At 49.3% G+C, this 16,041-nt stretch overlaps 1 protein-coding gene across 1 annotated transcript; it reads right to left on the reverse strand.

Annotated features, from left to right (window-relative positions):
• Positions 1–527: 527 nt before the first annotated feature.
• Positions 528–15,771, reverse strand: kiaa0232 (KIAA0232 ortholog). Its single transcript, XM_069159126.1, has 8 exons — positions 15,480–15,771; positions 12,590–13,207; positions 11,877–12,017; positions 9,895–9,964; positions 9,711–9,795; positions 6,089–9,548; positions 5,843–5,951; positions 528–4,587 (listed from the first exon to the last, which is right to left on the reverse strand). The coding sequence occupies exons 2-8, from the start codon at positions 12,824–12,826 to the stop codon at positions 4,571–4,573; spliced, it is 4,119 nt and encodes a 1,372-aa protein (XP_069015227.1). The 5' UTR covers positions 12,827–13,207; positions 15,480–15,771; the 3' UTR covers positions 528–4,570.
• Between the last annotated feature and the right edge of the window lie 270 nt (positions 15,772–16,041).

The raw sequence follows: 16,041 nt of genomic DNA on the forward strand, positions 1-16,041 counted from the left end.
CAGGCAGACACAGATAGACTGTATGCATGCAGACATGTAGACTGATATAGTGTGTGATATATATATATATATATATATATATATATATCACACACACATACGGAGATATGTGTATAAAATACTGGATAAATATAACAAATAATATGTATATTAATGTGCATATTATTTCCAATATATATATTAATGTATAATTAGTGCAGCATTTGGCCATAAACTGTTCACAGCCCAATAAATGCAAAGGTGACACACACACACACAAAGTACAGTGAAATGTTTTTACGTCGCGTCACATGAGTATTTGATTTTCAACAGTTATTTCCTGATATATTCAAAGCTGTCACGGGGATGTCATAAAACAGCCACAAAACCAATGGGTTAACGCCTCGTCACGGGGGAGCTGAAGGAGCCGACGGCGTCCTCACCCTGCTCTCTAGTGTCACCATGAGGTCACGGGGTTGAAACGTACCGCCGCTCCGGCTTCCTCCTCTGAAGCCGCAGACTCGAAAGAAGTCGCAGAATGAGACAGGTTGAGGTTTGGTTTATTCCTTTATTGGGTGTTAAGAAAATCCACAATGAAACAAAATAATCTACTCAAGGGTGTACATGAAATTAGAACAACACCGCTACTTGGGACAGATGGGATTCAGGAACAGAGAGGAACGGGAAGGGAGGTGTGTGTGTGTGGGGGGGGGGGGGAAGAGATGTCGGGTGAAGGAGCATCGTCCAGGTGGGAATGAAAAAGACGAAGAAAAGTCAGGTTTTCAGTGCCGGATATGTTCGGTCGGACCGCAGTGCCGGCGGAACCTCGGCGACCCGGAACCGCGTCTGTCCGAAGCGCACGCGACGCGTCACTGAACGCTTTTGTTGTTGTTGTTGTTGTCGTCGTCGTCGTCGTTTTCCTCGTCGCACGCGTTTTGCCTCGTTGTTTTAAACACAGCCTATCAAAATGGAAGAATTAAATGGGGAAAGGTGTGATGCGCTCCTTTCATCTCCCGTGTAAGCGCTTTTTGTGAATTAGCTTCTTACACGGTCACTGACAGACTCACACACCCCCCACACACACCCTCCCCCCCCCCACACACACACACTCATATAACATTCTTTCAATCACTGATTTAACCTCACTCATAACTCTTTTTTTTTTTTTTTTAAACCAAAATATATTGTTTAATCCAACTTAAAAAGATGGAGTGTGATGTTTGCATGCTGTATTTTTTTTCTTTAGAGACATTCCATAGTTGTTGTTGTTGTTGTTTTTCCTTTCTCTCAGGTGTCCCTCACTCAAAAGTAATCCACATGCAAAATGAACTCCATATACTCTTGAATGTTCACACGCGCCAAGGTATTGCATAGGACTCTGGGCCGTTGAATTTCCCGGCGGCGTTGCTTATGCAATCTACGATGGCTTAGTTCTTCTTTCTTTTTTTTTTTTCCTCTCGACCCTAAAACTACAGCTCTAAAATCGACGACGGCCCTCCTCTCTCTCTCTCTCTCTCTCCGTTTGCTTGGAAAGGAAGGGCCGTCAATAGTTTCTGTTCCACAATCAAAAGAAAACGTTTTACACGGATGCATCGATGCACTGTCACAGGTCTGCGCGTAGATTATAGCACTATGCTTCATATTAAAAAATTCCTGAGTGTCTGATGACTGTCAAAAGAAAGGTGAAGAGACCCTGAAGTTGAGTACCTTTCAGCTACGTGTGGGGGGAGGGGGGGGGGAGTGTGTGTGTGTGTGTGTGTGTGTGTGTGTGTGTGTGTGTGGGAGTGTGTGTGGGGGGGGGGGTCCTTTTTTTTTTCCTTTTTCAGTTAAAGTAGCGCTGGACTGGACGAAACCCTCGGGCCTTCGCGATCTATGCGATTTTTTTTTTTTTTAGTTTTTGTTTTTCTAAAACGAGGAAAGCCATTTTCAAAAGCCATGCCGGAGATGCGACGCCTTCACCTGCGACAGTGCATTACAAAGCGAGCGCGCCGCCGCCACGCGCTCGATTGCCCGTTTCGACGGAGGGATAATTCGGGAGTCGGTCTTGCGCTTCGCGATGGTACGACGTCACCGAAGCAGCCGCGCCGCTTAACCGTCCTCGGCGCCGGGAAGGACGGGAGGGACGGGGACGGGGACGGGGATTGTCGAAGAGATGAGTTAAGATTGGAAAAGAAAAACTCCACAAAGAGTTTAAAGAAACGCACAATGCATTTATCTGTAAAAAGGCGTCCACTCTTTTTAATTTTCCCCCAAAAAACAAACAAATAAACAAAACAAAAAAAGCACAAGGTCACAAGGGGGGGGGGGGGGGGGGGGTAGGGGGTGGAAGGGGGAGAATCAGTAAACCACACACAAAGGGTTTCATAGCTAATTTGTTCAGGGGTGGGGTGGGGGGGGGTGTTCAGATTTCGGGGGGGGAGGGGGCACTAATGCATTATGCATTTTTGTGTGAATGTTTTGTGTCTGCGGACATTCACGTTTCTCTGATATCAAGTTCGAATACACTCGCTCAGAACCAGCGCCTTCACAAGTTCTATGCCAACACACACACACACACACACACACACAGAGTGAGACGTTATTCAATATTTCAACAAGATATATTGTAAAACAAAAAAAACAAAAAAAACAAAGAAATTACAAATAAAAACACCTCATATGGGAGAAGAAAAAAAAAAAAAGCATTTGTACCTTAAGGTGTAGTTATGCCTTATTTTTGGTTTGACCTTTCGCCCCCACCTCCCACCCCACCCGCCTCTCATTTTGTATATTTCTAGTCGCAGCTCGGACAGCCTTGGCTGGTTTTTGTCCTTTCCGCTCGGGGGACAAACGAACCGAGAGGACGTGTAAGAAACGAGAGATTTAAAAACACCTGCAAGTATTTCCGCTTCAGCCGTTTACCAAGAGGTTTACTAACAAATCCCCCCCCCAAAAAAACAAAAAAAAAACAAAACAACAACAAAAAACAAAACAAGCCACGATAAGCAAGAACTGCGATCAGGCAAAACTTTTCTCTTAAAAAAAAAACCAAAAAAACAAGGGAAAAAAAGAAACGAAAGAAAAGATATTCATTGGGAGTCTGACTGTCTGGACTACAAACAAAACTCGACTATCCCATCTACTTATCACAGCCATGCCGCATGGAACTGCAACTTCAAAAAGATTTTTTTGTAGTTTTTTTTGAACGTATTTATAGCACCAATAGTCTGTACCATAAAAATGACAGAAAAGAAAACTTAAGTTTCATTCGGTTGCAAGACGGGTGTCTGTAGAAATGGCCGTCGTCATATCTTTTCATGATGGGCGTTTTTACCCCAAAACACAAACCTTTTTTTTTTTTTTCCATGTTTTTTTTTAAGGTCCCCCCCCCCCCAAATTCTTTTACAGCATTGCATTTTCAAGTAGATTATTAGTAATTTTTTTTTGTGGTTTTTTTTTTGTTTTTTTTTGCCAACAAAACTCCTTTAGGTTTCCTGCTTTTTATTTTTAAAGGATGATTTTATTTTAGCCTCACAAACCATACTATGTCTACAACTACTTTTGTTTTGAAAAGACTTATCACCGTTCCAAAAATCGAGCCGTAGAACTCTTTTTTTTTTTTCCACACACGGGGCGGGGGGGGGAATTGACGGATTTTTTTTGTTGTTTTCGAAGAAAGCTGCGCACGTTTCTCTACTTCACATTCAGAAAGTCGTCCAAACAAAACTATATAAATTAAACTCTCAAATTCTTACACAACTCCCCAAAACAAAACAAAATAATAATAATAATAATAAAATTTTAAAAAAACTCAACATCCTTATATTGTCTTTCTGAACACGAGGTGGAAAGTCGAGGATGCGATTAGCGGTCGTTTCACACAACGTTAGGTTCGACTAGGAAACAGAGGAGCGACGTTGGCTGGACGAAAACGCACATGCACAAACCATTCAGACGTCACCGACTACTGGGGGGATGAGGGGGGGATCCTAGTTCAAAAAGCAAAATGGTGGGAACGAAACCGATTGGAGGGGAGGGGGGGTTGAAGATTTGCCCCGACCGGCTAACTGTGAGACGTGGATGAGGACCGGCGTACGGAGGGAATCAAAAATGAAACAAATTCAAAAACAAACAAAAAAAACGCACATCCGCATGTGGCGTCACTCAACAAGATGGAACGGATTTTTTTTTTTTTTGATTTTTTTTTTTTTTTTTTTTTTTCCCTCCTCCTCCTTTCGAGTTCGCTCACTTTTTATCGATCCGATTGTTTGATTTACACGAGGGGTTGTTTGTTTTTCTCCTCGAAAAGTTAGTAAATGAAAAACCAACAGGGTTATGCGTTTGGGGGGGTGGGGGGCATGAGGGGGCGTCGGTGGGGGGTGGGGGAGGTGGTTTTTGAAGGTGTGTTCTCAGAAAAATTGGCCTACGTTAGGTTGTTGTTTTTTTTGTTTGTTTTTTTTTTCCCCACCCCTCCCAGCTCTGAGATGACCCTGAATCTTTTGCTGGTAAAGAGGTCCAGTCACAAAAAAAAAAAAGAAAAAAAAAAAAGAAATATGGGAGAGGAGGAGTTTCCCTCTCGGGCGACAGGCGTCCTCTTGCGGAACCGCAGTATTCACATGTTGCTGTTCCCTGGGGAAAGAAAAGTCAGGCGACCCGGTTAAGATTGTTGAAACAAAACAAACAAAAACAAAACAATGCATCTGGCTGTTCACTTTATCGTTTCCTTTGTTTTTCTTTGGATCTGCCGTACGTTCATCGGACGTTTGTCAACGTTATACGAGGTCGAAAGCGATACTGCGGCTACTCGACGTCGATTGCTTCGGCGACTTTGATCAAGAAATTCTAGATCGAAAATTGGAGCTGGGGAAAATATTCTGCTTTTTTTTTTTTTTTTTTTTTAAATGCCGATTGTCAGATTGCCGTCTTTCTGAAAGTAACGGAGGTTTCCCTCAAACCCAGTCCAACAATCTCGGGCTCGGTGGAGGAGCGAAGAAAGGTTTCATTTTTGACGGCGGGACGTCGGCAGCATACTTTGCAAAGAACGTTTTCGGGGCACGTCCGATCGGTTCTGGACGACACCGCGGTGTCAATTGGAGCGATACATTTCCCGAAATGTATTTTCTACGTCTCTGGAAGAACCTGTTCTGTCCTCATTAGACCCGCGCGGTGACGCGGTCGGGTGGCGGGCGAGAACTCCCAGCTGACGGAGCCCTCCGAGACGCCAGGGGGCGCTGCAGCTGCCGGACCGAGAAGAAAAAGAAAAAAAAAAAACACTCCCCCCCCCCTTCCTCCCCCGACAGTGGAAAATATCATCTCAACGTACCGAGTGCGGAGGAGTTTCCGGCCGAGGATAACTTTCACGGTGATTCGGGCGACGCGGATTTTCCGGCTGCCGTTCCTCGAGACGACCGAAGAAACGCGAGAGGACGCGGCTGGCGGGGGACCGGAAAACATCGATCACTCTGCCGAAATGAGAGCCAGCGTGGGAAGTTATCGTCGGACGTTGTCGCCGACGCCAACAGAAGTTTGCCCGTGTGCGCGTCCCCTCCCCCCCCACTCTTCCCTCCCCGGATTATTAAAGCGACGACTCGCCTCGACAAATCCAAAAGACGCGAAGACTTTTCCTCGCGGGTAATTACAAAAAAAATATTTTCAGGCCACACTCTTATTACAGCGGGTATATATACACAGTACATTTTCGGGCTGGTAGGTAGGAGTTCAATAAGTGGTATAATAATAGCCTTAGAAAACAAAAACAAAATATCTGTCAACATAAAACAAAATAATGGCCAAAACACAATTATTGGTTTGATGTGTTGCCAAAAGAATAGTGTGAATAGTAGTGTAGTCGTCGTTTGGTTTCAGTAGTAATCGTGTGGTTTACCTGTACACTGAGATCCGGGGAAAAGAGGGGAACAGATCGTGTTCTGCCACCAGCACTCGTCCTGCTGGCTGCCAGTTCCTCCCTGTCCACTTATACTCAACAGAGGGAACTAGACGAGACAGATGGGAAGTGGTTAGTCACGGGAGGAGCCCAATTTTTTTTTACAGCTGATGACGGAGCAAGAAGTACCGCGGGGCTCGGCCAATACGGTAAAAAAAAAATATAATCATTTTAGGGAAGTCTTACCTCGGCCACGTCTCCGACAAAGTCGCGAGCAATCCCGTACTCGGGGATTTGACCCGCCGGTGAACACGAGCAGGACCGATTTTCTCCCGAAGATTCCTCTTTTCGAATCTCGCCGACGGAGACGTCCGTCGGTCCACCTGCGCTGGATGCGGCTGCTGCCGTTTTGCAGTCTAAGCAAATCTCTTGCTCGGCGATTGGCAGGAGGCTGCCGGAGCCCTCCTGTGAATCCAGGGACGTCTGGGCACTCTTCTCCATGCCAGACTTCTTTAATCTGGGTAAGAATTTACCAGATTCCAGTTCTGACTTCCCATAATACGGGCCCTCGCACTCGGCATCCTCCTCCAGAGGTTTGAGGTCTGCCTGAGGGTCATCGAAGACGTCCACCGGCGCCAGGACGGACAAACCCATCTCCTCTTTGTCAGTCTCAGCCTCTGAATCACTCACGCCACCAGGCGACAACTCCGAAGCCGATATTGGTCGGAAATGAGTCCTGGGGGAAATGCGGATGGCCCGGTACTGCGTCCGGTTGATGCCGTATATTCGCGGGTGGAAGGCGTCGTTCTCGGAGTCCGAGCAGAGGATCGATTTGGGCTTGAATCCCGGGCTGAACGAAGCCATGTCCTCGGGCTCGAAAGAACACTCGACGTGGAGCACCTTCGAGAAGGGACTGTTCAGGTTGAAGGAGGCGAACGGGTACTCTAGACCTCGCTCCTCGCCGTGCAGGCCGCCGTACGAGCCGAGCAAATCTTCATGGAAGATGAAGGAAAATCCCTTATTCAACCCGTCGCCGCCCGCTCTGATGGCCTGGTCGCTCTGCCCGAAGGACACCAGGGGCCTCCACAGGGGCCGGTGGCCGGGCGCGAAGCAGCCGCCCTTGTTCATGAACACGTCTGTGCCGGTGATGGTCAGCATGTCCGAGCTCGAGGCGGCGGACGACGACGACGACGACGCGGACGACGCCGCCGCCGCCGCCGCCGCCGCCGCGCACTGGAGCAGGCTGTCCTGGGTGTCGCCCGGCGGGACGACGGCCCAGTTCTTGTCGCCGCTTAGCGTCTTCAACTCGCCGTACACCCCTCCCAGGATGAACGACGTGCTCTCCTTGTCGGAGGTCAGGTCCCAGGGCTTGGACGGAGTCATGTAGTCCCCGGCGCCGTCCGCCTTGGAGAGTTTGTTTTTGGCTAAGTCCTGTTCTTCTTTCTTGCCTTCCCAGAGGTGGTACTCGGACCGCTGCACCGCTTTCTTCTGCGGCCCCTGAAGCCCCGGAGCGCCTTTGGCCTGCGCCTCCGGACAGCTGCAGCGGTAGCCGCCCGGCTCGTCGGAGAAGAGCCCGTCGCTCGGCTTGTCCGCCCCTTGCCGCGACGCGACCGACTCGCCGCCGCCGCCGCCGATCGCAGTCCAAATGTCTTTTATAATCCCTGAGCTGTAATCCTCGCTCTGTTGGTTCGCGGTGTCCGAAAACATGCCGGTGCTGTACTGTTTGCTCTCGTCCTCCTCCAACGCTATGCCGCAAATGGACTCCAGTTTGGATTTTTTGGTGAAGGTCGGATTGGACGCCGCGCCGACGACGACCTCGTCGCCCTGACGGCCGGAGTCGTCTTGCAGGAAATCCAAGAGTTCGTCCTCCAGATATGTACCGGAGAGAGGCGGCATTATGCAGCCAATCTCCTCGTTGCCGACCGGCGCGGCATCCTCTGCTGGAGCGTTGCCTTGCTCGTTGTCGGAACGAGTCTCTTCCGAATGTGACCACGGGCTGCACGTTCGCGTTGACAGGTTCGAACAGTGTTCAGTTTCATCAAAGGCACTATTTTTGGTCCATATTAGCAAGCGGGACTGCTTAGTCGACTGCGGGTCGAGACAGCTACTGGAGTCGGTGTTGTTTTCGTGGCCGGCGGCGAGCGGGTCGCGGGGGAAGGGGAGCGTGGGGCTGTCGTACTGCAGCTCGAAAAGGGAGAAGCAGGACGAGTTCAAGCCGGACGGGTCGCTGCCGGCTTCGGGGGCGGGCGGCGGCAGCGGCTCCTCCGGGTTTCCAGAGAGCTTGCTCAGGGTGAACGAAACGCTGTCGAGGAGCGGGGAGAGCCGAATCGGAGAGTCTCCGATGAAGCTTTCTCCATCTATGTCCTCCGAAGTGGACGGGGAGTAACATCCCCACACTTGAGCCATGTTTTCGAGATCCTCCATTAAAAAGCCAACAGATCCTGAAACGTCCTGCGAGTCCGCCCGTATTGCACTTTTCACTTGCTGCTCGAGGCCATCTAACACTAAACAACATTCGGCCTCAACGTCTCTTTGCTCTTTGCTTTTTTGCCGAATCATGCTTAAGATCCGACTCTCTTGTATCGAGTCTGAGGCACTAGTATCCAATATGGATTGATAAATATCAACTTCATAGAAGTGAGTGAATTCAGACAGATGCTTGTCATCTAAATCTCTACCATCCTCTGGCTGAGGGCAGCTCGAGGTCCCCGTGAGTTCAGCGGGGTCGTCCTCTGCGTCGCCGGGCCCCTCCACAAAGTGCCCATCCACGAACGAGCCCGCCGCCAGGTACGCTCTCTGGTAGTTCTCGTTGGCAATGCAGATCCCCTGGATTTCCTCCGGCAGCCGCGCCATGTCGGTCGACAAGGCGTAGGCGTCCGGCGAGTCCACCTTGCTGCGATATTTCGTTTCCAGCTTGCTTTGTCGGCTGCTGAAAGGTATAAAATACTCTGTGATGGGCTCCGTGTACCAAAGTGGCTCCTCCATGTACTCCTTCTTGTTTCTGGCCTCGACTCCGAACTCCCGGGCGTCCACCCAGCCCGGGTCTTTGCGGATCTCCTTCAGCGCTCGCTTCCCCTTTTTGTAAAGCTGCGGCTGTTTGGCGGCGAACCCGGCGGCGGCGCTGCTGCTGCTCCCTCCCGTGTTCCTCCGCTCCTCTTTGTCGACAGCCTTCACCTGAAGCTTCGCCTGCCCACCGTTGCGCGCTCGCTTATTCTTCGCGGTCTCCCGGGACTTGTGCCGTATTCGAACCGTCTTGCTCCTGGGTGCCTTGGAGTCGCCGTGGTTCCCGCTCGAGCTCGAGCCCGCCTCGCTGGAGCCAGAAGACCAGGATCTGGGTCGGTACTTGCCCTCGGATCGGTGTCTCATCTGCCTCTTGGAGTGGCCGGTGGATTTCTCCTCTGCCGCCACGCCGCCGCCGCCGCCGCCGTGGTGGTGGTATCGGTTTTCCTTCTCCTTCTTGCTGCGTCGCTGCTGGCCTCGCTCGCTGGTCCCGGTGGGGATGGTGCCGCACGCCTCGAGGTTGCGCTCTTTGGCGCCCTCGCCCTCGCTGTTGCAATCTTTGGGGGAGGAGGTGTCCGTGCTGGTTTGTGGGGCTGCGGAGGATGATGAACTCGAGTAAGCGCAGGCTTTAGCCTTGTTCCACACCGTCATGATCTCTTGGAGACAAACAGGTTTCTCTGACAAAGGAGGAAAGGCTTCATAATACCTGCAGTCACAGGAGACAGGGAGAGAGAGAGAGAGAGAGAACGGGATTTAAATGCATTTGTATAAATATGGTTCGCGTAGCCAAATGAATGGGGGTGTGCTCGGCGGCCACCTGTTGTAATTCAACTTTTAAGTACAAAATGTCTGCAATTCTGTGGCTTACATTTCCACCTGGTCCTTTGAAGAGGGGGACTCAGCTCGCTCTGGAGACTGAGAGCCATCAGATTTCTTTTGAATCTGCTTTTCCTCTGTAAACAATATTAAACAACAAAACATCACGTTAGAACAGCCATCACTCCACTTTCTTAATCAACAGGTTCTAAAGAAGACGACATCATGGTTCCAACCTTTCTGTTTGTTTTGGATGTCCTTCAGTTTCGAGCAAAGCTCTTCAACCAGACTCTCAATTCCAGAGTTCTGCACAGATGACAAAGACAAGACAAAGATTAGAGACCCGTGTTGTGCCAGCTATAACGCGTATTAAAAAGGTACTACTATAAACCTAAATACTGTGAGTTAGCAATATTCTTTCATTACATGATGGAAAACATACAGTATTGGCTGAAGGTTGTATTAGCAGGAGTGAAATCAAAAACTTGAACCGGTCAGCAGCATAATCAACACTGTGCCCGGGTATTTTCAGGCTGAACACATAGTTACAACCCTTATAATCTGTGCGTGACCATTTAATATAAATATATATTTTTTTAAAACAGCCTTTGACTCACATGTAAACACATAAGAGTAATTTGTCTGTACAACTCCTAAAAAAAACAACAACATGACTGATGAGTTCAACAGCAACTCTGACCTGACCTGAGGTGACCTGACCCCCCCCCCCCCCCTTGACCCCTTCCCGACCCTCCCCCCAACGTGCACCCGGAAGGAAAGTATGAAAGGCACGGGTGGGCTGCTACGACTCAAGCCAGCTCACTTGCGGGAGCTACGACAGGCTCAGCCCTGACTGTGCTATATTTAGCCGTGGTGCAGAAATGCTTTTCAAAAAGAAAGAAATAAATTTGCACAGCGGCGGCGCGAAGTGACTGCCGCGCGCTGTTCCCGAGTGACCGTCGTACGAACTGCCCCGTTAAACTCACCGCCTTCGTGATCGAGCAATGCGAGGAGGAGCTGGTGAACAACGTGGGCCCGTGTGACAAAACAAAGACGGCCGGGGTTGTTGCTTTTTCGAACACGCGGCGTAAAGAGCGGACAGCCTCTCGTACAAATCGCCGCAGAGCCGTTTCCTCTGTGCCGGCCGCGCTCGCCGTCTTCAGCGCCATCCTTCCCCGGTGCGCTGCCTTCTCCGGTGCGCTGCCTTCCCCGGTGCGCTATCCTTCCCCGGTGCGCTATCCTTCTCCGGTGCGCTATCCTTCTCCGGTGCGCTATCCTTCTCCGGTGCGCTACCTTCCCCGGTGCGCTATCCTTCCCCGGTGCGCTCTCCTTCCCCGGTGCGCTCTCCTTCCCCGGTGCGCTCGTCCGGAAAATGGCATGCCCACTTTGTGAGAATCAAAGCAAAGTTTCCCCCCCCTCCCGAACTGCCCTGCGTTTCCTCTTGCATCATTGTGCTAATGCCGGTCAGCTGACGAGCCAGACTGACTCTGGTGCAATCCCGTGCAGCGTGTGCCGGCAAAAAAAAAAAAAATATAGAGCGCATAGTCCGGTCCTCCGGAGAGAGAAACAACACTCCTCCTCTTGCCTTTGCCGACCCTCCCCCTCGTCCCTTCCCCCCTCTCACTACAGCCGGCCACAGATATGAATGTATGTAAATGTCTCTGTCGATTTGCCGCTGAGAGAAACACGAAAGTGGAATATATACTCTGGGATATGCGACATGCTCACAACACCGATGATAACGCTTTTGAAGGTCGTTCGTCACGAGTCAGAGCAGCATTATTTCATCTCACAGAAAAACAACGGAGCCGCTGATCCTATTATATAACCTTTCCTGCGAAGACCAATTTAAACGTTACCTCTAAGTGAGTTAACAATGCGTGTTCAAAAACACAAGTTTGGGCTTTCCAAATTGATAAACCTTCACTCACTGTTTATCCACCGTGATTCATGCTGTTAATACCTGCAGGCTGCACCTCAGCCAGCAACCAGGAAGATTCTTGCCATAATTAAGACATATTACAGCCGTGCCTCGTGTATTCAGAATGCTTCTCGTACTTCCTTCGGAGGTTAAAGCTGGTTTAAAAGCTTTGGGAGCAAAAGTCCTTCCAAGTTTAGGATTATTTTACACCACAGAAAAATTAAAAAAAAAAAACATCTTAAATAACACCACTCCTCACATACACTTTGAGAATCGCAGGATTACAACAATGCTTACTTCATCAGATGCAGAGCGGAGGCATTGCACAGCAGCTTGCTTCTTCATTTCCTCAAGACTCAGGTCGGTCCCTCCTTTCTTCTTGCTCTTGCCCCATTTCTTCCCAGTTCCCTTCTCCCATCCCAAGAAGATGTCATTTTCCTTTCAGACACAAACCAAGAAAAGTCATTCACAAAGGACAAATGAGCGCAATACAAACATGGAAAAAGTAAACAGTATCACGTCTGCACACATCATATACAGTCCTATTAGATAGATAAATAGACAGACAGACAGACAGATAGATAGATAGATAGATAGATAGATAGATAGATAGATAGATAGATAGATAGATAGATAGATACTTTATTAATCCCCAAGGGGAAATTCTTTTATTATTTACTAAACATGTATTAACATGTCTATACACATATATGCACAATCTGCACACTGACACGATAAACTGCGCACGAAAAATGGAATGGCAAATGAGAGGAATCAAAGGAGGAATCAGTCGGCGGGTAAAAGTGCCATGATGTGAAAGAAAAGCCTCTTTGTTCACCTCTCCTGGCAAATTGATATGTTCCTCTAACGAGGCCATTCTATTCCCGCACCAACTTCCCCTCCTGAATACAGCCCACTGCCCACACGTCTGACAACGCAAAACACAAAACGACGAGACGCTTTTTCAAGCGACGAGGAAAAAAAGGTTCTTTAAGGCTGCGGGGTCCCACCTGGTCCTGCAGATCGTAGTCGTAACTGTCGTGTAGGAGAAGGCTGAGGACGTAGCGGGTGTAGATCATGGCATCGATCCCGCACTTCTCAAGCTCCTGGCCGAGCCAGCTTTGCACTGGACCCAGCGACTGGAGCAAGGACATCTCTGAGGCAGGCAGGGGGCCCACAAAGGGATAGGGGCAAGAGAGATTCTCAGTAGGAGCAGGACCGTCTGAATCGGTGCTCACTGGACGCATGGGACCTCAGGTGTTGGCCATTCTCAGGTAGAGCAGCATCGTGTCGGGTAGTTACTGTAGGGCGGTCGGTGGAGACGGGTACGGAGAGAGGACGAGGCAGAACCTATCTGGAAGAGGGGCTGTCACTCCAGCAGGACGCGCTGAAGGGGCTCTACATGGGGAGCCATGTAGGATGGGGTTGGGGGTTTTTTTTGTTTCTTTTTTTTTTTTTTTTTTTTTTTTTTTTTTTTTTTTATTGCTTTGAGCAAAAATGGGGATTTTACTCGTCAGGCATGGCTTATGCTGCTGATAGATCTCAGCTGCTGAGCAAAACACAAGACGTGTTTGCGCCTCAGTCAGTGGGGTCCATTTTGGGGCTACGTCTTACTTCACCGGCACAACCTGAAACAGAGTAAACAAACATGCGTCAGTTTTGGCTGAAATATTCTCAGCGTTGAATGCGAGTGTTGCCGAACCAAACCACAAGAAACGAGGCTCCTTCATATTTCAGAAAATGCACAAAGACACGAGGGCGCTGTTTTTAGGAATAGAAATAACATTTTCTTTGATTTAAAGGGGGGGAGAGAAACGGATGTCAAGCCAGATCATACCGCAGAACATGTTTGCTTCCACATCCCAAAGGATGTTTTAATGGCTGTTTATAGTTCTGCTCACCAGCAAGCTAATGGGCTCCACAGAGAGCACGAGCCCTTTAATAACGAGACTTTTACACAATACAGTCGCAAATAACCCCTCCCTATGAAAAACAGGTGAGCAAGTATTTGTTTTTTTACCTTCCACAGTAGCACTGAACATGACGCTTGGTTTGAAACAACGGTAATGTGTTCTTCCTCAAAATACACCACCCTCTCTAGTAAGTGGCCCTTCACGTAAATGAGAACATATCTCAAATGTCTGAATTATTCAAGTCTGCAATACGTCCCTCCTGTTCAGTTAAATACACTGTCAAGACGTGAACTACTTTTCAGGTGACGCAGTCGCGGCCAAGTCTATTATGAAACACCAGAAGGAAAGTGGAGCTTTGTAATTCTCCACAAAAACAACAAAACAAAAAAAAAAAAGGAAGGAAGGGTGTCGTTTCAAACACTTCTGTTTATTATTTGATTCACCGCCATCACAAAGCAATAATAGCTTCAGAATTTGAATACACGCAATAAACCCCCCAAAAAAAATGTGTTCTGGATTAGCGTCCCTGACAAAAACAAAGCATGTTCTGGTTGATGACTGGCTGCTGGCGACGGGCAGGGGAAGTTTTGCCGTCAAGTTGCGTGTGTTTCATATGGCAGCGGTGGATTTAGGACACCGACGTGAAGAGCAAATGGAGGCTGCGCCGATTTGATTGGCTGGGCCCGGTCGTCATTCAACAGCGGCACGTTATAAGTTTACCCCGTTAAGAGACGTCAAAAAACGGGGGAGCAAGATGGGGAGCTTTTGAGATCGACAACCTTCGCGTCGAATAACGTTTATGTCTGTTAATCACAGATGAAATAAAGCCCCATAATTGCTAAATATGGCTGACCAGCGTCGACAGCCCAGCTGTTTCTTGTACTAGCCCCGGCAGCTAGCCGTCCCCCCCCCCCCCCCCCCCCGACCGCACTGTCAACACACTTAAACTTTGTCCCGACAAGACGTTTTTCTGAGGACATTGTTGTTGTTGTTGTTGTTTTCTTTTGACAGCAGAACGATAAAAACAACCAACGACGTTTCCGCTTTACTACGACTGTATTGTAACTTTCGGCTGGCAAGTGAACGTCGCACCGCCGTGCACAACAAGCCGGGGACATTATTTTTTGATATTAAAATCTAAACGTCATCGTTTAGCTCGATAAACCCGCCGGGTTTGTAACTCGGTAACAGCTGCGGTTTCAACTAACTGCTGCACCGGTTGGTGGTTTCGGCGTCACTTCGCAGTCAGACGACCTTTAGCTCATGAGCTAAGTTAGCCGAGTTAGCAGCCGGAGAGCCTGCTGGCTTTCCGTCACCGGACAGCTCCCGTGATATTTGTTGTTGTTTTGTTTTTGTTGTTGTTGTTGTTGTTGTTTTTAGGACCGACTAACACGGCATCATTCAAGAGGAGTCGCATCACGTTACTTCATTTAATCACGTCGTCTCACGCCTCCGCGGACACTGTCGTTAGTTTGTTATGTGACGGGGCAGGTGATCGGTGGTTCGCTTCTTTTCGGTTGACATTAGAGCCCCCCTCCACCTCCTCCACCACCTCCTCCTCCACCTCCTCCTCCCCGGACGGCACTATTAAAACACACGGCTGGTGGACAGGAAAGTCCAACGTGAACACTGCGGCGGCGATTAAAAAAAATCGATGCCAACGTGAAGCTAATGTTAGCTTTCAACGTAGCTCCGCTCGCTGTTGTGACCGAGGAGGAGGAGGAGGAGGTCGGGGAGGAGGAGGAGGAGGAGCGGCTGCCCGGTATGAAGGGCTCCCCGCACCGACTGTCAAGACGTTTTCCCTTCCGAAAAAAAAAAAAAATGTGCGCCATATCGTCATACACGTAAAAGAGTAAGTTGACTACACACGAAACAACCAAAACGGCGGATTAGACCCCCACCCTCCTCCTCCCTCCCTCCCTCCACCACCTCCTCCACCCCGGTGCGGACAGAGAGCCCCCCCGGCCGGCTCGCTGGCTCGACTTACCTGCCGCGGGCTGAAGTGGAGAAAAGCAGCGAAAGGGGAGCGGCTACTTCTCTCCCGCTGCCGTTCCGAGCTCGAGCTCTGGAATCCGCTGCGGTGGCATCGCGTATCATGGACGCCGACAGAAATGGCGCTGTTTTCGCGTCTAGCGCTTCTTCAACGGCGTCGGGGAAACTGACGACATTCGGGTTCAGGCGAGGAGGAAGGTCGTTCCTCGATGACGCAGAGCGCGCGGAGCCACAATGTCCGCGATCAAAAAAACAGTTTCATTGAGAGAAAGGCTGCCGAATGCGCCGCGACCTCCGCGTTCGTATCCAGGCAACGAGGCAAACCTCTGCCGTCCTGCGCGGTGCGGGTTTGATTCCTCCGCCGGGGTGTTGCGTCAGAAGCCCAACTAGTACTTCGTAACGTTTGTACCCATTAACTCAAATCGATGGCGTTGACCGGATTAAACGCGGAAAATTTAATTAATTATTACATATTCTCTGTTAAATTCTGAGGGATTTGTTTAAATGTAAACACACAAGCTCTTGTCTAAACATGACAGTGAACATACAATTACAAA

This window comes from Embiotoca jacksoni, unplaced genomic scaffold (genome assembly GCF_022577435.1).
Source record: "Embiotoca jacksoni isolate LCO1_2020_lvr unplaced genomic scaffold, fEmbJac1.0.p SCAF_24, whole genome shotgun sequence".
Classification (NCBI taxonomy): domain Eukaryota; kingdom Metazoa; phylum Chordata; class Actinopteri; family Embiotocidae; genus Embiotoca; species Embiotoca jacksoni.

Bases quoted from the DNA above. Each gene is read 5' to 3' on its own strand.
- kiaa0232 (XM_069159126.1), bottom strand. From the start codon at position 12,826: ATGCGTCCAGTGAGCACCGATTCAGACGGTCCTGCTCCTACTGAGAAT. The intron at 9,796-9,894 runs GTTGGAACCATG...TATTGTTTACAG, and splicing joins CATCCAAAACAAACAGAAAG to AGGAAAAGCAGATTCAAAAG. The intron at 5,952-6,088 runs GTAAGACTTCCC...TGTCTCGTCTAG, and splicing joins TTGTCGGAGACGTGGCCGAG to TTCCCTCTGTTGAGTATAAG.